Source organism: Gobius niger, assembly GCF_951799975.1.
Source record: "Gobius niger genome assembly, chromosome: 2".
NCBI lineage: Eukaryota > Metazoa > Chordata > Actinopteri > Gobiiformes > Gobiidae > Gobius > Gobius niger.
Window position 1 is genome coordinate 45,061,812 of NC_136853.1, and position 24,028 is coordinate 45,085,839.

Below are 24,028 nucleotides of genomic sequence, written 5' to 3' on the forward strand. Positions count from 1 at the left end.
CACTTTTCTCTCACATTTCCATCATTCTTTTCGTCTCAGTTTTGTTGCTATTTTCCCACCTTTTTTTCCAGAACCTTTTGGACTGGGGTAAAGCCAAACTGGAGAAAATGTGCTCGGTTCAGGTGGGAGTTAAGGGGTTAAACAGCCACTAAATGCAGTACAAACTTGCACCACTGCAGGCCGGAGCCGCCGCAGTAATCACAAAGGAATCCAAACTCGTTACATTCACCTTAAAGTTCTTCCACTTTCTGTATTCCTTACTGCAAAGTGACTCTGAACCAAGCTGCAGACGCTTGTGTTACCTTATCAAGAGGCTGACGTGTAATAGGCTCGTGGGTGGATAAGTCCTGTGTGTAGATCTGCTCAATCAAACTGCTTTGTTCAGAGCGTAGCACCTGGCCATTAGGGAGATGTAACAGATTCTCCATAAGTCCAGACGAGAAAAGCCTCTTAGCGCCTCTTCCTCTCCACCCCAGGCTCCTAATAAGCACAGACAGCAGGCTTTATCTGCGTGGGCGTGCCTCCTATGCAGAGCCCGGGCACTGATCAAGTCTGTGAGGGTGTAGGGGACTGTATGTTGTTAGTTATTGGTACTAGGAGTGGTTGGTGATGGTTGAAGGGTCTAATGTCTCGCTTTCATCGATCCACACCAGGGCAGCTGTGGCTGTATGGCATACCACCCCTGAGAATGGAGCGGATGAGTAATTGTCCCTCTTGAAGCCTGTAAAGCCCTTTAAAAATAAATGTTCCTCCCGTTCTCAGTGATCCAGGCTAGTTTCACCGTTAAAAAGAGTTTAGACGCTTTCTGTGCTTTTTTGTTATTTTTTTATCAAGCCTCTTAACTCCCACCTGAACGGATCCCATTTTCTCTAGTTTGGCTTTACCCTAATCAAAAAGATTCTTGGGGGAAAAGCACCAAAATAGCCACAAAAAATGAGAAGAAAACAAAGATGTAAACGCAACAAAAAAGTGACAAAAATTCAGCGAAAATGTGACAAAAATGCGACAAAAATGTGACAAAAATGCGACAAAAATGTGACAAAAATTCAACAAAAATGTGACAAAAATTCAACAAAAATTCAACAAAAATGTGACAAAAATTCAACAAAAATGTGACAAAAATGCGACAAAAATGTGACAAAAATTCAACAAAAATGTGACAAAAATTCAACAAAAATGTGACAAAAATTCGACAAAAATGTGACAAAAATTCGACAAAAATTCGACAAAAATTCAACAAAAATGTGACGAAAATTCAACAAAAATGTGACAAAAATTCAACAAAAATGTGACAAAAATTCAACAAAAAAGTGACAAAAATTCTACGAAAAAGTGACAAAAATTCAACGAAAATGTGACAAAAATTCAACAAAAATGTGACAAAAATTCAACGAAAATGTGACAAACATTCAACAAAAATGTGACAAAAATTCAACAAAAATGTGACAAAAATTCAACGAAAATGTGACAAACATTCAACAAAAATGTGACAAAAATTCAACGAAAATGTGACAAACATTCAACAAAAATGTGACAAAAATTCAACAAAAATGTGACAAAAATTCGACAAAAATTCGACAAAAATTCAACAAAAATGTGACGAAAATTCAACAAAAATGTGACAAAAATTCAACAAAAAAGTGACAAAAATTCAACAAAAATGTGACAAAAATTCAACAAAAATGTGACAAAAATTCAACAAAAATGTGACAAAAATTCAACGAAAATGTGACAAACATTCAACAAAAATGTGACAAAAATGTGACAAAAATGTGACAAACATTCAACAAAAATGTGACAAAAATTCAACAAAAATGTGACAAACATTCAACAAAAATGTGACAAAAATTCAACAAAAATGTGACAAAAATTCAACAAAAAAGTGACAAAAATTCAACAAAAATGTGACAAAAATTCAACAAAAATGTGACAAAAATTCAACGAAAATGTGACAAACATTCAACAAAAATGTGACAAAAATGTGACAAAAATGTGACAAAAATTCAACCAAAATGTGACAAAAATTCAACAAAAATGTGACAAAAATTCAACAAAAATGTGACAAAAATTCAACGAAAATGTGACAAAAATTCAACAAAAATGTGACAAAAATTCAACAAAAATGTGACAAAAATTCAACAAAAATGTGACAAAAATGTGACAAAAATTCAACGAACATGTGACAAAAATTTAACAAAGATGTGACAAAAATTCAACAAAAATGTGACAAAAATTCAACAAAAATGTGACAAAAATTCAACAAAAATGTGACAAAAATGTGACAAAAATTCAACAAAAATGTGACAAAAATTCAACAAAAATGTGACAAAAATGTGACAAAAATTTAACAAAAATGTGACAAAAATTCAACAAAAATGTGACAAAAACTCAACAAAAAAATTACAAAAATTCACAAAAAATGTGACAAAAATTCAACAAAAATGTCACAAAAACTCAACCAAAAAGTGACAAAAATTCAACAAAAATTCAACAAAAATTCAACAAAAATTCAACGAAAATGTGACAAAAACTCAACAAAAAAATTACAAAAATTCACAAAAAATGTGACAAAAATTCAACAAAAACTCAACCAAAAAGTGACAAAAATTCAACTCAAGAAAAAAAAACATACAAAAGGTGACACAACACAGCAACACGAGGAAAAAAGTCAGTTTTGTGGGTCTTAGCTTTCAAACGAGGTGTTCCACAGCCAAAAGAGGACAGAATGCATTTGGTTCAGGCGGGTGGTGAGAGGTTAATATGAGTCGTCCACTTGTATACATAATATTGACGGTTTCCTTGTTTTGTGTTGCAGTGAGGCGGCAGCTCACGCCGTGGCCACGTTAGCTGAAGCGACGCTGCAGGGAGGCGGGCAGATCGTCCTGGCAGAGACGGCCGCGGCGGTCGGGGCACTGGCCGGGGTGCAGGACGCCACAGGTACATATTCAAGTAAGAAAAGACCGAACTGGGGGACAGAGTTTTATAAAAAGAAATGTATGTATATGTTGCTCCTGAATTTCCACACTCTAATGGTGCCACACTAGGCTACAATGTTCATATATAGAAAGTCTACAAATGATACAATGAAATAAATGTGTAATAATTAGTCAATTTACTGAAAGAAAGGTAAGTTTAACAGAAAAAAAACACCCATATTAGCCGTAGACCACACCAAAATGACTGGAAATCTAAAACAAGTCAAGTAGAAGCTGCAGGGTTCGCAGGTTTTACACATAACAAGACCTCGTGGACACAGGATATCGTGTTGTTTGCTAAATATATTGCATTGCCTAGTCTTAACCGTTCAAATTGAGGTTTTGCTCTGATTGCGATTGATTGCGGAGCCCTGAACCTTAAGACTTTGGTTCAGTCGAGATGTAATTAATGTGTCAGAATAAGCCTCCTCAGTCGCTCTCGAGGCCCCACTCCCGATAATCTGCCGCGTGCTGACGGGCCAGATGGCACAATGATGAAGTCCGTACCATTTAGGTTTAGTCGCGTTTAGACCTGCGACTGGAAAGAGCAGCAGCACTCGTGTCTGTGGTAGGAGAGGGTGATTAATAGAGATCTCAATTTGGATGGTCGCAATTAGCAAATCACGAAGGCGAAAGGAGGAACGGCCTCATGGCTCCCACAGCTGTGCAGACAGAGGCGGGTCATGCACCTGTCTGTGGAGCTGCTGTGCTCCAAGACCAGACTTTATGAGGTCTGCCTAAATACAGGAAGACTCCGCAGGAAAGCGCCATCGATTTATTCAGCTTCAGCCACTCTTACACCAGCACAGAACGTTTATCGATGTGAATGAGTTTAGTGCGCGCTTTGAAAAGACATCAACAACAGACGGGCCTCGCCTTTACCTCGAAGTCGCTGCTTTTTTTAAACTACGAAGGCGGAGAAACTGTCCAGCGCAGTGGCCTTTAAGACGTGATGCTTCAGCGAGAGCGAATCCTCCCCACAAACTACAACAAAAAAACGAGACACATGGTCGTCGCTTCTGTGTTGTGACGTTCATGATTCCGTTCAACGATGCGCCTTTTCGTAGTTTAGCCTTGTTGTCCGTGTTTTCATTTGCGCCCGCTCGCATTTAAAGAGGGGGTATTCTGCTTTTTTCAGTCCCATAGCACCAGTCTATATCACACTATGATGATGAGCAAACCTGTTGGTCTGTAAATGCAGTAAATTAGAATAACTGCCTTGTATAAAATTGCTTTCTCAAAATGGCTGTAGTGAATGTCTTGAAATAGGCCTCTGTCTCTTTAAAGGAACAGGCCACCGTTTTTCCATACTGAGATATGTTCTTACCTTAGCTTTGACGAGTTCTGTAGGACCTGTCTGATCTTCAGTCACGTAAACACAGCGCAGACGGCGTTAGCATTTAGCCTCTCCCTCTCTCCTCTATAGCTCCAAAACAGGTGAAGATAGAAGCTACCAAGCTCTTCCACGTTTTCCCTAAAAGTAAAGTGAAGATTACTGCGCAGATTTCGAACTACTCCTGGTATTATTACACCTTACAATATAGTTCCCCCTTTTATCCGCTTAGAAAATCCACATTGTTTAATTTTGTGTAATTATACTTTGTAGTGGAACACTTCACGTAACCATATTTAAATAGGGAAAACATGGAAGAGCTTGGTAGCTTCTATCTTGACCTGTTTTGGAGCTATAGAGGAGAGAGGGAGAGGCTAAATGCTAACGCCGTCTGTGCTGTGTTTACGTGACTGAAGATCAGACAGGTCCTAAAGAACTCGTCAAAGCTCAGGTAAGAACATATCTCAGTATGTAAAAACGGTGGCCTGTTCCTTTAAGAACCTCTGAGCCTTTCCGACACGCCCCCTCCACGCGCTGTCTGTGGCATCAGTGGGGAGGGGGTTCTGCTGAGGAGCAGTGGTTGGTTACTCGGCTGGTGACGAAAGCTCGGAGGCGTCTCCAGGAGGTGGGGGCGTTCCTAGGAGGACTCAGGCAAACCTATCCCTAAAATGGCCACCATCAGAGTTTTTACAGATTACTCAAAAGTACGTGAATGTGCCAAGACAACACTTCAGGCATGTTTTTAATGAGGGAGTGACAGAATAACATGATTGAAAGCTTGAAAAAGTCCATTTTTGCAGAATACCCCCCCTTTAAGAGAGGTAATAGCGACTAGAAAGCGCTGCGTCGTCTGAAGAACCGGCTCTGACGCCTCTCAGTCACCACGTGCACGTACAGAGAACCCGCACACATTAACCGTACATAATGTTCGTCTGTAAAACTGTGTAGTCCCACATTCAATGACGCCGCGGGCCGGACTTTGGGCATGTCTGCTTTAAATAGTTGTATCATCTAAAAAACAGAACAATGTTTTCATTTCAGGTCCTGCAGCATCGTGGAAGTACTGTAATGGTAGGATAAATACATTTTACAGTATATACACTGGACTACGTTGTCCGCCTCGCGAAGCGTAAAAATGGTCCCACACTTTTCGCACTCCACCGTTGTCCACGTGAGAGAGTGAGGCGCGTCAATGAATTCAGTCCGGGTGAAACATGACGCCGCACGATGGAAGAGCCATTCAAAGAAAACTGACTTTGGTGACGAGGCAGAGAAATTACCGTAAAGCTTTGTACTCGAATACTCGTTTAAACCCAATACATTTGCAGAATATTGCTCCATCCTCCGAGTTGTGGGTTAGAGTTCCGACCGCGGTAGCTGATAGCACGTAGCATTTAGCCCCTACAGAGTAAACACATCTGTGACACATCTACGCAGGGGCGGACCGGCCATATGTCCATTCTAGCGAGAAAAAGAGGATGGAAACAAAACAAAAATGTGCCGGAAAAGCAACAAGAAATGTGATGAAAAGGCAACAAAAACATGAGAAAGTCACGGACAAAAAAAAACCTACAAAAACGTGAGGAAAAACAAAACAAAAAACATAGAGAAGAATAATGAACAATAATGAAAACAATCAACAAAAATGTGGCGACGTGACGAAATGTTACCATCACTTTTGTAGGTCTTAGCTTTCAAATGAGGCGGGTTGACTCCAGTGGGGAAGCTTTTAGATTCGGGTAAAGCCCAGTATTAAAAAAAAACATGAATCTAAAAGGAATTCCGTGGAGTATGGTGCACCACAAGGTTCAATTTTGGGACCATTATTATTTATTATTTATATTAATGATTTTGCTTCTGTTTCTACGACCGCCTTTCCCGCTCTTTTTGCTGATGATAAAAATAAAGAAATACATTAAAATAAAATGCCGAACTGGGGAAAATGCACTCGGTTAAGGCGAGTGGTAAGAGGTTAAAAGAGCCTCCTCATCCACCTGCAGCCCAAGATGTTTATAGGAGGTCACCGCCTCGATCTCCTCGCCATCCATGGCCAGGGGCGGACTGGCCATATGTCTGTTCTGGAAGAGCACAGAGGGGCCACCGGTCCCGCCTCAACCGAGCTTTACCCAAATCTAAAAGCTAAAAGAAAAGCATCAAAAGAGCGAGAAAAAGAGGATGAAAACATGAGAAAAACACGGACAAAAAATGATAGAAAAAATGATTAAAAAAACAACAAAAATATGACAAAAATGAGGCGTTACATTGTTGATCTCCAGTCGAGAAGCTTTTTAGATTTGGGTAAAGCCCAGTATAAAAAAAAAACATGAATCTAAAAGGAATTCCGTGGAGTATGGTGCACCACAAGGTTCAATTTTGGGACCGGTATTATTTATTATTTATATGAATGATTTTGCTTCTGTTTCTACGACCACCTTTCCCGTTCTTTTTGCTGATGATGCCGATCAAAAAATAAATAAAAATAAAAAGCCGACCTGGGGAAAATGCACTCGGTTAAGGCGGGTGGTAAGAGGTTAAGAGACTAGCCTCCTCATCCACCTGCAGCCCAAGATGTTTATAGGAGGTCACCACCTCGATCTCCTCGCCATTCATGGCCAGGGGCGGACTGGCCATATGTCCGTTCTGGAAGAGGGGCCACCGGTCCCGCCTCAACTGAGCTTTACCCAAATCTAAAAGCTAGAAAGAAAAGCATCAAAATAGCGAGAAAAAAAGGATGGAAACAAAACAAAAATGTGCCGGAAAAGCAACAAAAAAGCAACAAAAAATGTGATGAAAAGGCAACAAAAACATGAGAAAGTCACGGATAAAAAAAAACCTACAAAAACGTGAGGAAAAACAAAACAAAAAACATAGAGAAGAATAATGAAGAAACAAAAAACAATAATGAAAAAAATCAACAAAAATGTGGCGACGTGACGAAAAGTTTCCGTCACTTTTGTAGGTCTTAGCTTTCAAATGAGGCGTTACATTGTTGATCTCCAGTCGAGAAACTTTTAGATTTGGGTAAAGCCCAGTATAAAAAAACATGAATCTAAAAGGAATTCCGTGGAGTATGGTGTCCCACAAGGTTCAATTTTGGGACCATTATTATTTATTATTTATATGAATGATTTTGCTTCTGTTTCTACGACCGCCTTTCCCGCTCTTTTTGCTGATGATAAAAATAAAGAAATAAATTAAAATAAAAAGCCGAACTGGGGAAAATGCACTCGGTTAAGGCGGGAGGTAAGAGGTTAAAAGAGCCTCCTCATCCACCTGCAGCCCAAGATGTTTATAGGAGGTCACACCCTCAATCTCCTCACCATTCATGGTCAGGGGCGGACTGGCCATATGTCCGTTCTGGAAGAGGGGCCACCGGTCCCGCCTCAACCGAGCTTTACCCAAATCTAAAAGCTAAAAGAAAAGCATCAAAATAGCGAGAAAAACACGGAAAAAAAATGATAGAAAAAATGATTAAAAAAACAACAAAAATATGACAAAAATGAGGCGTTACATTGTTGATCTCCAGTGGGGAAGCTTTTAGATTTGGGTAAAGCCCAGTATAAAAAAACATGAATCTAAAAGGAATTCCGTGGAGTATGGTGCACCTCAAGGTTCAGTTTTGGGACCGGTATTATTTATTATTTATATGAATGATTTTGCTTCTGTTTCTACGACCGCCTTTCCCGCTCTTTTTGCTGATGATACCGATCAAAAAAATAATAAAAATAAAGGGGGGTCAGAGGTTAAAATATGTATATGTGGAAGTGTCACAATTATGTTAATTTGGGCCAGGCTGGTCAGAGTCCAGGGCTGTTTTTCAGTCCCAGTCCCGCCCCTGCATCTATGAACCCTCTTTGTAAAGGTGTGTGGTTCGATACAGCTCAACAGCTGTATCCATGTTATCCAGGTTAGGCTTTGCTACTATAACACATCAAATTTAAATGTTTTCTAAGGCTCTGCATGTTTTTGGATGTAGCATTTTGACTTCAGTCAGTGGAGATGCATTGCTTGTTATGTCCCCAGCATGTATAAGCAATTTGACCGTGGAACAGGGCAGCCCGATAACAATATTATTGCAATATTTTACAAGATAATTGCCAAGAAATGAGACAAAATCATGAGCAAACGTTTATTCATCAAATGTAAAATCTGGACAAAGCAAAAATGAAACTTTATTTAAACAATTTTGCCTAAAACCAGACCTGTGCACACTTTGAACATGTTTTTGTTTTCGACTAAAGAAAGTGTAAATCTCTGTGGGATGAAAGGCCTTAGTGATTTATATGGATAAAGCATCACCTAATATTGGAGTAACAATCATTTTGCGCTGTGTTGTGCAACCTTAAAGTGCAGTTTTGGTCTCACTGACATAAAATCCGTGAATGCACTTTAAATTAATACTAAAGGCAGTGACCTCGATCGGCTGCGTCCGGAATCCAATCAAAGAGATCTGGTTTTCTTCTGATTAGCTGAGGACAGTGATCTCTCTCTGATCAATACATCGAGGAACAAGGTAATTCTCACCGCACTGAATGTAATGGCACAGATCAAACTACAGATCAATACACGATCAATACAGACACATAGTCCTTTTATCAAGCGGTCGCTCCCTCTTTAGTGTTTCTTTAAATCTCAGAAGCTTAAAATATTAATGCTAAAACCTATACGAGCTCCCAGAGAGACCTCCGGGGCACTTTGACCCACTCCATTAGCAGTTCATAGTTCAGCCATTTAGAAGAGTGCGCACATGTAAGTCTTTTTAAAGGCTTTGCGCCTCATTTTTCCCATTTTCAAAGGGAAAAAGATAATTGAGCCTGTTTATTTTGACTTGTCAATAGGGCTGTGCAATTAATCGAAATTCGATTACGATTTCGATTACAACAGTAAACGGTTACAAAATTAGCATAATCGCAAAAAATGATTTTAATATTTTTTTTCTATTTTTTTTATTTTTATTTTTCCAAAAAAATTTGTTGTGAAAACAGCTTATGAAGTTTCAATTAACCTCTTAACTCCCACCTGAACGGATCCCATTTCATCCAGTTTGACTTTACCCCAATCAAAAAGCTTCTTGGAGAAAACAAAAATGAGGAGAAAACAAGGATGTAAACACAACAAAAATGTGACAAAAATTCAACAAAAAAATGACAAAAATTCAACAAAAAAAATTATTTTTAATTTTTGGTTTTTTGTAGCTTTTTTGCTGGATTTTTGTCTTTTTTTTATGGATTTTTGTCACCTTTTTTTGCTGGATTTTTGTCTTTTTTTTGCTGGATTTTGGTCACTTTTTTGCTGGATTTTTGTCACTTTTTTGCTGGATTTTTGTCTTTTTTTTATGGATTTTGTCACTTTTTTTTTGATGGATTTTTGTCATTTTTTGATGGATTTTTGTCACTTTTTTGCTGGATTTTTGTCACTTTTTTGCTGAATTTTTGTCACTTTTTTGCTGGATTTTTGTCACTTTTTTGATGGATTTTTGTCACTTTTTTGATGGATTTTTTTTAAAGGCAACAAATAATCGTTTGAATAATCGTGATTTCAATTATGACAAAAATAATCGTGATTATTATTTTTTCAATAATCGAGCAGCCCTACTTGTCAATGATACCACCATTATAATACACGCAATACACAAAACACAAATGTCTACAAACACAATGTACTGCGCGGGTGCAATGTGGATTTCTTTTCTTTTTTTTTGCATTTCAGATAAGATGAGATTAACTTGTTATATCAGCTCTCAAGAAACACTCAGGGGCAGCAAATAGACAGGAAATGTGCAATCAAGTGATAGTAACCAGAGGTATCTTATATACACGCGTTTCCAATGACATCACGTATAGTTCCGGCCGCCATTTTGAATACTACAACATGTAACTTAACAATATCTCTACTCAGGATGAAAATAAAAGACAACTGATTGACGGAGGCATTTTTATACATGCGTAATCATTGTTGAAGAAACACACTACAAAAAGTGAATATCAAGCATTGGCTTAAATGACTTGAATTGAGGGAATGTTTCTTGTTTTGAGCGGTTTTCACTCATTTAGACACTTTTCCTGATCGGACCAAGTTCGCTTTGCTTGTTTGAGGACATTTCGGACCAGTTCTAGGGTAAATCTCGCTTGAAATAACAAAGTAAAATTGCCAATGAGATAAGACCGTTTTTCTTACCCCATTGGCAAAGAAAATGACCTGAAATAAGGACGAAATGTATCGAAACGAGTCAGAAACATCTCAGAACAAGTGAAATAATCCAGGACAAATGCCCAAGAACTTCTTAACTAGTCAAAACAACTAAAATGTGGATTATTGTGCTCAGATTCAGATGTTTATACTGATCTAGTTAATTAATTTTTTTTACTTTCTCAGTCTGAGTCAGTGTTGAAGCTGCTCAAGACGTTAGCATGCTACCGGTTAGCAACTGTCAGGGTCTACAACATGATAAACACATGTGGCTCATATCGAAACAGAAACAGCTCTGACCTCTGTCACATGTTGTAACTCAGGTCAGATGTTTGGAGTCTGGTTCAGGGCGTTCTGTTGGAGAGGTCAGAGCTCAGCTGTTGAAGCTAAATGCTAACCGGTAGCATGCTAACGTTTTGAGCAGCCCAAACACTGACTCACTGGTTTCTTCACATAAACGCACGCTCTCTGGGGCCGTGTTTTTACTGTTATCTTCTTGAGGAATGATCTGGAGTAGAGGTATTGTTATATGTTGTAGTACTGCATAATTCTACTTCGGTATTCAAAATGGCCGCCAAAACAATAAAAGTCACATGACTGAAAGGCGTGGCTACAATGAGCTTTAAAGCAGTACTAAGTAACGTGTTTACCTTAATAAATCCTCCCCGTAGTCCCTGTGGGGGTAATATAAGTGTTTATGGGATGATTGGAGGGTCTTTCATCTCCCCCTGGTGTCTCTGGACAGAAAACCATGTTTGCAACTTGACCGCCACCGGTCCGGAGAAAGCAATACACACTAATGGAATCACGAAGAAGAAGCTAACAGGCTAACGGGCAAAGCTAACTGCGGGCTAGCGTCACTTTAAACAGTATTTACAGCAAAGTTTGAGTGAAAAAAAATATTTCTATTGTATAATTGGATGCACAGTAACCCTCTCTCCCTTCGACTTTCCTGTCAGCGTAGTATTTACTCTCCAAGACAATTAATAAGTTAAAAAATCGTAACTTTCTACTACACCTGCAGTTGCGCTTATGGCCTCTAGGGGGAAGAGTTACTTAGTACTGCTTTAAAGGGCAGAAATATAGGCATATAAATAATAAAAAGGAAAAACAGAATATAATTTTTTTTTTTTAATTAGACTTTATTATCCCCATGGTCCTGCAAGTCACCCATTCACCTTGAGTAGGCGACCGCAGTGCAGCGCCCAGAGACCCAGCTTTCGACCCTGCACCAGGATCCTGCTGTACCTCGCCGGACGTTTTACCCAACTGTGCGGGTTTTGGGTTGATGGAAGGAATCACCTCGAGGAAACCCATCTTGTAATGGGGGGGGGAACATGCAAACTCCACACACACAGGCCCCACCCAGCCCGGCAATCGATTCACTCCAACCTAGCATAAATAAATGTGAGGTTCCATTTCTTTCTGTGCCTGTCCGTCACCAGTGCGTAGCTGAAGGTAGGCATGGGCGACCTGAGGGTATTGAGTCTCACATTTTCTGCTCTTTGCTTAAGGGGAGACACTACAGGCAAAACTCAATTTTTTTCAGTTTTCAGGTTTTGGGCCAAATTGGTCTCTGAACATACAAGCTTTCACCTGGAAACAGAAAATATGCCTAATCTTCACAATAACATGTTTAAATATTGCGCTGATTCAATGTTCCCCCATAGACTTATATGGGAGAATGCAATTTCATGGGCCTTTTCCTCAAAACACATTTTTCTGTCATTGTGGCGACACTATGTCCACGTCAGTCGGACCTAAAGACTTCACATTTTCCAGCCTTGGACTGAACAATATTTGGATGATTTTTTCAGAGGGATTTTTTATTATCTAATCCCTAAGCCCCATTTATTGAGTTTTGAATGTCAAAAAATAAGGCGAAAATTAAATTTTTACAAATGTTTCCACTAAAAAACAGCTTATTTTAAAACTAAACAAGAAATCCTAAATCCCCTCTGAGAAAAGTCTTGGTAACTCATTCATCAATAAAATGAAACCATAAATTTGAATGTAGCTCTATATCCATTATTCAGATTTTGTCGCCGAAAAGATGGGAAATTTAGGGCATTTTTAGGCATAAAACACCTTGTTCTTATATGAAAAGATAAAATGACAGAAAACTTGCCATGTATTTTTTTCTCACATTTATGCCAGTGATCGACAGCAACAGTTTCAAATTGATATCTGTAAATATAAATTTTTTCCCTATTCACCTGCAGTGTCTCGCCACACGGACACATCACCATCTTTTTTTCCACACCCCCTCCTTTGGTCTGCTCGGTCACTTCACCGCTAATCAATCACACACACCAACAGCACACGGCTCATTGTCCTGTTTCCCTTAAAGTCGGGGGAACGGAGCTTCCAGACTCTTGATTTGATCCCATTGTCTACTTTACGTCCAGTTTGAACACGCTGTAATTGCGTCAGCCCGGATTACAGAGGGGAGGGTTCAGGGCGCGCTCTCGTTTAGAGCCGGAGACTCGAGTGCTGTTCACGCATAAGGGCACAGCCTGGTGCATTGTGGGAAGCGGCCGGCGCGGCGGGCCTTACACAAGCCAGTGATTGTGCGGCCCTTCAAAGAGCACTCCACTCCAAAAGCAGCTCCACAGTGATTAGCTGAGGTCAATAGTGACTAAGGACTGACTGTGGCAGCTTCTGCGGGCCGTTTACGAGGGTTATTGTCCACTCTTAATCAGATGTAAAAACACCGGCAACAAAAAACATCCAGTGCACTTTCTTTGACCTTAAAATATCTCACTTTTTTGTATTTCCTGTAAAAGTCCTTTTCAAGTCGTGCAAAACAGCTTTACACCAGTGTTAATTTCGTCGACTACAATATTTAGTCTTAATTTTAGTCAAAGTGATATTTTTGACGACTAAAATTGGACTAAAACTAAATTAAAAGTTTCTCATGAGACTAAAACTGTGACTAAAATGTCCAGATATTTTAGTCGACTAAAATAAGACTAAATAAAAATGAAAGGGAGAGACTAAGCTTTGTTCATGTGGAGCAGCTCCATGAAGCAGAGGAACAAGATTAAATATGATTATAATGAATATTATCAATGCAAAGTCGACTAAATTCGTCTTAAAGCAGCACTAAGTAACGTGTTTACCTTAATAAATCCTCTCCGTCGTCCCTGTGGGGGTAATACAAGTGTTTATGGGATGATTGGAGGGTCTTTCATCGCCCCCTGGTGTCTCTGACCAGAAAACCATGTTTGCAACTTGACTGCCACCGGACCGGAGTCGCCAATACACACTAATGGAATCACGAAGAAGAGCTAACATGCTAACGGACAAAGCTAACTGCGGGCTAACGTCACTTTAAACAGTATTTACAGCCAAGTTTGAGTGAAAAAGAATATTTCCATTGTATAATTGGATGCACAGTAACCCTCTCTCCCTTCGCCTTTCCTGTCAGCGTAGTATTTACTCTCCAAGACAATTAAAAAGTAAAAAAATCGTAACTTGCTACGACACCTGCAGTTGCGCTTATGGCCTCTAGGGGGAAGAGTTACTTAGTACTGCTTTAAATGTAGTCGACTAAATTTACTTGCAATTTTAGTCGACTAAAATCGAACTACATTTTCGTCAAAAGACTAAAACTAAATTAAAACATGTCGAAATTAACACAGCTTTACACTTATGTCAAAACAGCTTTACTTATGTTTACTACAAAATGATCATCTCAATAAAACGACACCCTCCCCCCCAGACCCTCCCCACACCTCAGGGACCGTCACAAAAACACTACCAGTGGTTCATGGAGAATAACGTTGTCAAAATTCCATCACAATCATTTCGTGTCTGAAACTTTTGATATTTGGGTCCGAATCATTTCGGAGAAAACATCAATTTGCAATTTCCTGTCAAGTTCTGCGATTGCGATTAGATTCTCTATGTTTATATTTACAATCAGGATTTAGTTCACAAGCTTTTTCACGAGAGCAATGAGTGAAAAATGAACGGCTCGATACAAGAATCTCATCAAAAAGAAACTTTGATATTTACTCCCCCCATTTAAAACAAAATATCTGCTGTGCTGACTGTAATTATGTTTTAAATACACAGTGTATGTTTATTGTTTTTAGTTAAAGTGCATCAACAAACCCAAAAATATCCCTGTAAACAAAACAAAAACGTTTTAAACATCCAAATTATTAAAAAGGGGGTATTCTGCTTTTTTCAGTCCCATAGCACCAGTCTATATCACACTACAATGATGACAAACCTTCTGTTGGTCTGTAAATGCAGTAAATTAGAATAACTGCCTTGTATAAAATGTCTCTCTCAAAATGGCTGTAGTGAATGTCTTGAAATAGGCCTCTGTCTCTTTAAGAACCTCTGAGCCTTTCCGACACGCCCCCTCCACACGCTGTCTGTGGCATCAGTGGGGAGGGGGTTCTGCTGAGGAGCAGTGGTTGGTTACTCGAAAGCTCGGAGGCGTCTCCAGGAGTTGGGGGCGTTCCTAGGAGGACTCAGGCAAACCTATCCCTAAAATGGCCGCCATCAGAGTTTTTACAGATTACTAAAAAATACGTGAATGTGTCAAGGCAACACTGCAGGCATGTTTTTAATGAGGGAGTGACATAATAACATGATGGAAAGCTTGAAAAAGTCGATTTTGCATAATACCCCCCTCCTTTAATACAAAAAAAAAAGATTTTCTGAAAATGTGCATTGATTTGACTGACAAACTCGATTTTTTTTACTACTAACCAGGTCTGTTAACTCTTTACTCCCACCTGAACTCGGCACATTTTCTTCAGTTTGGCTTTACCCAAATCTAAAAGCTTCTTTTAAAAAAGCATGAAAATAGTGACGAAAATGGGCCGGGAAAACAACAATAACGCAATAAACAAGCGACAACAGCAAAACGAATAAAGTGACACAAAAATGACAAAAAAAGCGATGAAAAAGCAACCAAAAAACGTCATAAACACAACCCAAAAAAAACGACAAGAACAGAGGTTAAATCCAATAGAAGCAGGTTATTGTCGTCCTAAATCATGGGCCTTTCGTAATAAATACCAACATATATATTATTTTAAATGCCTGTATTGACACCAAACAGAATGTGGAATCATCCATGTGGCCGAGGTGCCGGGGGGGGCGGCTCGCTCAGACTCCTCCCTCCCCGGCGCTGACCTCTGTGTCTGCCTGTGACACTGGCAGCTTGTTGGGTGGAGCAGTGCCCACGTGACTGAAGCTCTAATCCCTGCAGGCGACACACAGCTGGGGACGGGGAAAGAAAGACGAGCAAATGAGGATTTCCATTGTGCAAGGACTGGTGGTGGCTCTCAGTGGAAAATAAAGGACTTTAACTGTAGCGCTTTTAAGGCGGGATGTTGCAGGTGAATAGTCTGGTCATGGGGAATAAATGTTTCTTTGATATATCAGTCTTTCATATTTTCATATACAATATTTTAAGTTAAGACTTTTGATGGAGTTTTCTGTTTGGGGCTGAGTTTAAGTCCAACAAAGTGGTTCTCTCAGCCAGCAGGACCATTGGCTGCTCCTGAAGGCCACACGTAAAGCTCGACTCTCCCCCTGAAAAGTCCTCTTAAATGTTCTACTGATTACTATAGACACAGACAGCATCTCTGGAATCGCCCACATATGGTCATGTTTGAAAACAGTTCAGTGGGAAAACAATTTGGAGAAAAATTAACATTTTCTCAAATTATTCAAAAATGGCTTTAACAAATGCTGAATTATGAATATAATTTTCTACTAAATAAAGATACAAAGACATGGAGAGGAGCAAAGTGTGTCAACAGCCCATAAATACATAAATAATGGAGAATGCTAACATGATGCTTCATGTTAGCGTTGTGCTAATGCTAACGCTAGCTAGTGCTAGCTATCACTGCAGTTTTTTTTCGCTTCTACTGAACAATCTGCTGTGAATAAACATCCACATGGACACGATTTAGACTTGACTTGAAGTTTATATTTCGCCAGAAAATGGCTAAAAAGAGTGAAACATTGTGTTTCCTCGGCGAGGCCACGCCCCCTTCTATGACGCAATGCCGTCTGTGTCAATATCGTCGAATATATCGTTATCACAATATTTCCTTTTTTATATCATGATACACAGGTGAAACTCTGAAAACTTTAATATCGTTCAAAAGTTCATTTATTTCTGAAATTCAACTTAAAGCAGTACTAAGTAACTTATTTACCTTAATAAACCCTCCCCGTCGTCCCTGTGGGGGTAATACAAGTGTTTATGGGATGATTGGAGGGTCTTTCATCGCCCCCTGGTGTCTCTGGCCAGAAAACCATGTTTGCAACTTGACTGCCACCGGTCCGGAGAAAGCAATACACACTAATGTAATCACGAAGAAGAAGCTAACAGGCTAACGGGCAAAGCTAAGTGCGGGCTAACGTCACTTTAAACAGTATTTACAGCAAAGTTTGAGTGAAAAAAAAACATTTCCATTGTATAATTGGATGCACAGTGACCCTCTCTCCCTTCACCTTTTCTGTCAGCGTAGTATTTACTCTCCAAGACAATTAATAAGTTAAAAAATCGTAACTTGCTACGACACCTGCAGTTGCGCTTATGGCCTCTAGGGGGAAGAGTTACTTAATACTGCTTTAAAATGTGAATCTAATACATGATATAGTCTCAGTACATGCACAGTGACACATGTCAAGCCTTTGCTTACAGTCCATTTTCAAAATATTCTACTTTTATGAGATTTTTGATTTGGAATTTTTACAAGCTGAGCCATAATAATCAAAATTATAACAAATGAAGGCTATATCTCACTTAGCATGTAATGAGTGTGTCATATATTAGTTTCACAGTTTAATATGAATTACAGAAATGAATGCACTTTTGAACGATATCCAGATTTCCAGAGTTTCACCTGTACATGTTGGGCCATATTGCCCTGACCTACAGGCAGTGTCTCAGCACCGCTGGATTCCGCTCTTGCGCTTTTTGTGCCATTTTATTCCTCGAAGTCCAAACTCCACTCGCACAAACTAAAAACAATGAGCTGTAACCGATGTGAAAATGTGCTTCTCATGTCCACAGATTTCACCACAGTCATCTTAAACCCCGCCTCTCCTCCTCCTCTCCGCAGGTTTGGTGCAGATCCCGGTGAGCATGTACCAGACCGTGGTGACCAGCTTGGCGCAGGGGAACCGGCCGGTGCAGGTGGCCATGGCGCCGGTGGCCACTCGAATAGACAACACTATGACGCTGGACGGGCAGGCCGTGGAGGTCGTGACCCTGGAGCAGTGACGACGGAGAAACTGAGCTTCAGCACAGAGACATATGACACTAGAGTGGACACGCAAACCGCTGCCACGACGGAGCGCGGCGGCCATCTTTCCACAGTAAGGATGTGCCATGTTTGAGTGTCGCCGTGATCGTGGGAAGCTCGGGATTTTACGGTTTTCACAGTTTAGGGCTGCATGAGTTTTGAAAGTTATTGCCGTTTCTTCTGAGAAAGCCTCGCGATTAGGTTTGTAATTATGTTTTATAATCCAGATTCTGTTCACAGTTTAAACGAGCATTAACGTTTGAGAGAAGACTGAAATGTGAACTGCTTATCTAACAACAAGAATCACACGCCTTTCCCCTTATATTTGTCTCCGGTTTGTACGTGATCGAGTTCGGTGTGAGAAAAAAAGCCTCTGCGATCCGCTCGGTGCAGCCGTCGAAATTGTGGTTTTATATTTGAAATTAGTTTTGCAGCCCGATCCGAATTCATTGAATATATTGACTTGGAAAAAACACAGTGAAAGAAATCCGCTCTTTATCTTTCATCTCTGTATTATGTGACCAGCATGAATAAATCAAAATTCAACATCGAGCGCCCGCCGGACACATGTTTGTTTATGTACAGATCATTTGCAATCACGTACTTTTGTTTCATCTATGATCACTATTAATGCTGACACCCCTTGAAACCCTTGGCAGAAACTCAATGGAAAAAATGTCCATTCGTAGATTTCACACGACGTCGTCAGCGAGCAGCGTCGGGGGAGACAGTTTTCCCACAGATTTGTTTCCTTTTGGCTTTTTTTGTCCGAAAGTGGGGATTTTGATTTCGTTTTTTTCATCACTGACAAATATTCATTTATAAAGACGACTCTCAGTGAACTCACAAAGGCTGCAGCGTTTTACCAGTGTTAATGTCGTCGACTAAAATATTTAGTCTTAATTTTAGTCAAAGTGATATTTTTGTGACTAAAATTGGACTAAAACTAAATTAAAAGTTTCTCATGAGACTAAAACTGTGACTAAAATGTCCAGATATTTTAGTTGACTAAAATAAGACGAAATAAAAATGAAAAGGAGAGACTAAAATCATCCAAACTTGTATTGAGCGTCTGAAAGAGCCTCAGATCATGTAAATTCTCTGTTAAAGGATCAGCTCTGAGCTTTGTTCATGTGGAGCAGCTCCATGAAGCAGAGGAACAACATTAAATGATTATAATGAATATTATCAATGCAAAGTCCACTAAATTAGTCTTAAATTTAGTCGACTAAAACTAGACTAAAATTGAAAAGTTTTTTTGGACTAAATCTCGACTAAAATTAAATTACATTTTAGTCAAAAGACTAAAACTAAAATATGTTGACAAAATTAACACTGCGTTTAACTGAAAAGCTCATATTAAATGGTAGATGAACATTAGTCACATAGAGTGAGTGCATTTGTCAATTGGGTAAAACTCCAGTTCCCAAAAGGACCACAGGAACGCAGCACCGATACCAGTATCGGGTATCGGGCCGATGCCACATGCTTGTACTCATACTCGTACTAACTAATGAGGTCCCGATACCAGAAACCGATACCACTTGTCGTGCGGCCGGCGCAGCTCTCAGCTGAGAAAATAGCAACAAAGATGGAGAATTCTTTCATGGAAATGGAATAATCCACATAGATCTGACTTTATTACAGACGACACTCCCTAAATCAGAGTCTGTGCTGGATTTAACCAGAGCTTAATGTTGTTAGTGCTGCAGCGTCTAAAAGATAGACACAGACGGCGTCTCTGGAATCGCCCATATATGGTCATGTTTGAAAACAGTTAAGGGGGAAAAACAATTTGGGGAAAAATCAAACTTTTTTTCTAATTATTCAAAAACTACTTTAACAAACGCTGAATTATGAATATAGTTTTCTACTAAAATAAGATACAAAGACATGGGGAGGAGCAAAGTGGTTCAACAGCCCATAAATACATTTAAAAAAATCACGATGCTACATGTTAGCGTCGTGCTAATGCTAACGCTAGCTAGCGCTTGCTATAACTGCTGTTTTTTCACTTCTGCTGAACAATCTGCTGTGAATAAACATCCATGTTGACCCGATTTAGACTTGTAAGTATAAGTTAATATTCCACCAAAATAGCTAAAAACAGTTTTATGCCCAGGGGTTTATTCATCTGAAAAACTAACCCAGCGACTAAAAAGTCCTCAGAAAATCCAAAATAAAGACATACAGTAAAAAATGAAAATGCTGAAGCTACTGGATATGTGACTATAAACACACGAGAAAATCTACCCTGAGCTGCAGTAAAGGCGAGAAGACACCATTTAGCTGCAGTAATAAGTAACATCTCAATACTATTGTTAAATAAAAATACATAAATGAATAAAGCACAGGCACTGAGGAGCTGATGGACATGAGCTGATGGACAGTGCAATAAAAATGTAAAATAATATCGAATGAAAAATAAATAAATAAAATGGCATCTGTTCAATTCTGATGTAACTTCTCTTAAAAGTGTAAATGAGTAAATTAACTTATTACTGACCAATCTGCTGTGAAAAAGTCAGTCTATAAACCGTGTATTCACTTCAAAACGTATGTGGAAGAAATGGCCTTTTACTCGTTTCGGTATCGGCAAGTACTGAAATCAAAGTACTCGTATCGGTTTTAGGAAAAGTGGTATCGGTGAATCCCAAACAGTTCCTGAGTCCGTGAGAAGGTCGACCCTAAAGCTCTGATTCAACACGTTTCCGAAATCTCTGTGTCACATAACGTCTTTCAAGTGTACAAAGAAAGGAGAGCGATCGGCGGATTGTTTACTTTGTGTGTTGTTGTTGTTTTTGTTTGATTTTTAGCTTTTCTTTTGTTGTTTTTAAGTGTTATTTATTGTTCTCGCATTTTACTTGGCTGCAAAAAAAAAAAAAAATCCCACGTGATTTTGTGATAGAATTCGCCTTTGACTATTGCAGATGTTTTGATTTGTGAATTTCATGTCGTTTTTTTTAATTTTATTTTTTTTATGGATAGTGGACAAAAAAAAGTCAAAATGAAAAACCTACCAGTTAGAATTTTTTTTTTTTTTTTTTTTTTTTTTCCGCACCGATCGGCTACAAGTTTTGTCTCTCAACGCCTTAAAAACACAACTTTTCCCACTTAAATCTCAGTGAATATGGACATGCTGCATATCATTGTAAAGCTAAGAACCAGGGGAATCCAACCGCTTCGTTAGTTTTAACCTCCGCGAATGTATTTTCGATCGCCGCGCAAAATGCTGCGCTAGCGATAGCATGCTAAAGCTAGCGGATGCTAACGCTAACGAAAACTAATCAAGGCTGGGTCAGAAACTATGATAGAAATACCTAAAGTCGCCAAATATAATAAAGTAACCACTGCTGAAGCCGAGTGTTTGTGTTTTAGTTTAAGAAATAACTGATCTCACATATTTGTAATGATCAGATTATTTAATGTGAGGTGTTTGTGTTGATGTGACCTAAAGCCTGTCATACCCAAGGATGTTTAGTGTGGAAAAGTCCAGTGATCCTTGTTAAATGATTATCCATTAGTTTATCAATAGATGTAATTGATCTGTAACATCATGACAATAAAATATGACTTTATTCAATTTTTCACTCAGAAAAAGCCGCTTTTGGTATCGGCAAATATCGATACTCAAACGCCAGTATCGGCAGGGGCTGGACTGGGACTGAAAAACAGCCCTGGACTCTGACCAGCCGGGCCCAAATTAGCGTAAATGTGCCACTCACCACCCGCCTTAACCGAGCGCATTTTCTCCAGTTCGGCTTTACCCAAATCTAAAAGCTTCTCGGCTGGAGAGCAACATTTGAAAGCTGAGACCTACAGAGTGATTGTAACATGGTTTTGTTGTTTCTTCATTACTTTTTGTGTCTTTTTTGTCACATTTTTTCCATCATTCCTTTGTTTTGGTTCTGTCACATTTTTCTGGCCTTTTCGTTGCTTTGTCGTCGTGTTTTTCTTGACTTTTCATCACATTTTTTGTCACTTTTTTGTTGCTTTTCCGGCACATTTTTGTCTCGTTTTCATCCTCTTTTTTGTCGCCATTTTGATGCTTTTCTTTTTAGCTTTTAGATTTGGGTAAAGCTCGGTTAAGGCGGGACCGGTGGCCCTTCTGTGCTCTTCCAGAATGGACACATGGCCGGTCCGCCCCTGAGTATCGGCAGCAAAAAAAAAACTGGATCGGTGCATCTCTTATCACAGTTATTCTCTCATCAGAAACACACCAGGAGTCGTGTTTAGAGTCTCTAGCACATCTTTGAGTGATCAGTGCGTCGTCTCCAGAGGTTTTTCCCTGCAGTGAGGTCCTTAACACACACACACATATAAAAACTAAAATCTAATATCTGAAATTCTCTGTCTTTTCCAAACTATACACCTGCTTCACTCGCCTTACATCTGCAATATCGAGGTCAAATTCTACCACGAACCAAACCTATTCGTCTTTTCTGGTGTTCATGTTCCCACCACTAAAAGTAAAGTCCCTTTTTCCCCACTTTCTGTATTTAAAAACCACTCCTATGCGTCTTGTCGTGATGATTTCCTCCTTCTTTGACTTTAGATAAGATGAGAAACCGCGAGAGAACACTGACTCATTAACCCTTATTTTTTCCAAACCTACTGCAGATTCAAGTTGCAATTTCAGCTCGACTGTGATTAACCCCTGTTTTTAACGCTGTTTTTCCTCCACTAATCCTTTGGCGGATGTTTTCTACCCAGTTTGTTGAAGTGCAAGGCTAGAGTCACCCTTATAATGTTCTTTTGTGACATGAGTTTAACGTGTACCACTTGCATTGATTATAACAGTCCACGATTTGTGGTTAAACCTTTTTTTTTCTTTCTTTTTTGTAAAAATGTTGACTTTTTGCTTTACTCATGTGTTAAGTACGGCTTCTTTTAGTGCAGCTATGACACGTTCACTTCATTGTGTATATTTCAAAAATGACCAAATAAACTGGCTGCTGTTCACACTTCCTGAATGTCTCGTGTTGTTTTTTTATTGTACTGCTATGTAGGGCTGAAACGATTAATCGATTAATCAACGACTAATCGATCATTGAAATAGTCGACAACTATTTTAGTAAGCGATTAATCGTTTTCTGGTTCACACAGACGCAAATAGAGCAAAACTGACATGAAAATGTAGTATTTTTGATGAAAACCTACTTTGTTTTTCATAGTAAGCCTTTAGCTTCAAGACAAACTCTCAGTCCTTTATGATCACAGGCGTCTCTGATCTGAACTTCATGATTTGAACACAGTAAATGATGATCTACCGGGAACTCACCGCCCACAACATAATCTTTAGAAAATATGATTATTATTCCAGGAAAAGAAAACAAGAAATTGACGAAAATGACAAAAAATGTGATAAAAATGTGACAAAAAAAATTACAAAAATGTGATAAAAAATTGACGAAAAAATAAAAACAAAATAAAAAGTGACAAAAATGATGGAAAAAAAAATCTGATGACGTGAGGAAAAAAGATCCTCTCGGTTCAGGCGGGAGTTAAGAGGTTAAATTAGCCTTTAGCTTCAAGACAAACTCACTGATCCTCACAAACATAAACGTCTCGTCTATGGAAATATTTCTACCAGGAACTCACTGGTCTGAGCTGCTCTTATGGGGAGACACTACAGGTAAAACTCAATTTTTTCAGTTTTCAGGTTTTGGGCCAAATTGGTCTCTGAACATATAAGCTTTCACCCAGAAACTGAAAATATGCCTAATCTTCACAATAACATGTTTAAATATTGCGCTGATTCAATGTTCCCCCATAGACTTATATGGGAGAATGCAATTTCAAGGGCCTTTTTCTCAAAACACATTTTTCTGTCATTGTGGCGACACTATGTCCACGTCAGTCGGACCTAAAGACTTCACATTTTCCAGACTTGGACTGAACAATATTTGGAAGATTTTTTCAGAGGGATTTTTTATTATTTAATCCCTTAAGCCCCATTTATTGAGTTTTGAATGTCAAAAAATAAGGCAAAAATTATTTTTTTACACATTTTTCCATTAAAAAACAGCTTATTTTAAAACTAAACAAGAAATCCTAAATCCCCTCAGAGAAAGTCTTGGCAACTCATTCATCAATAAAATGAAGCCATAAATTTGAATGTAGCTCTATCCATTATTCAGATTTTGTCGCCGAAAAGATGGGAAATTTGGGGCATTTTTAGGCATAAAACACCTTGTTCTTATATGAAAAGATAAAATGACAGAAAACTTGCAATGTATTTT

General features: G+C 39.0%; 1 protein-coding gene across 4 annotated transcripts in view; it reads left to right on the forward strand.

The window, feature by feature from the left end:
- The window catches only part of nrf1 (nuclear respiratory factor 1), a 57,278-nt gene extending 39,471 nt beyond the window's left edge, over positions 1-17,807 (forward strand). For 2 of the 4 annotated variants that reach the window (XM_079552476.1, XM_079552478.1), the window contains exons 11-12: positions 2,816-2,937; positions 17,604-17,807. In XM_079552476.1, coding sequence (XP_079408602.1) covers positions 2,816-2,937; positions 17,604-17,764 — 283 coding nt within the window. In that variant the 3' untranslated portion in view covers positions 17,765-17,807. Of the gene's footprint in view, positions 1-2,815; positions 2,950-5,349; positions 5,380-17,603 lie in introns of all 4 variants that reach the window. The other 2 variants (XM_079552475.1, XM_079552477.1) reach the window with 2 other exon arrangements.
- The last annotated feature ends 6,221 nt before the right edge of the window (positions 17,808-24,028 follow it).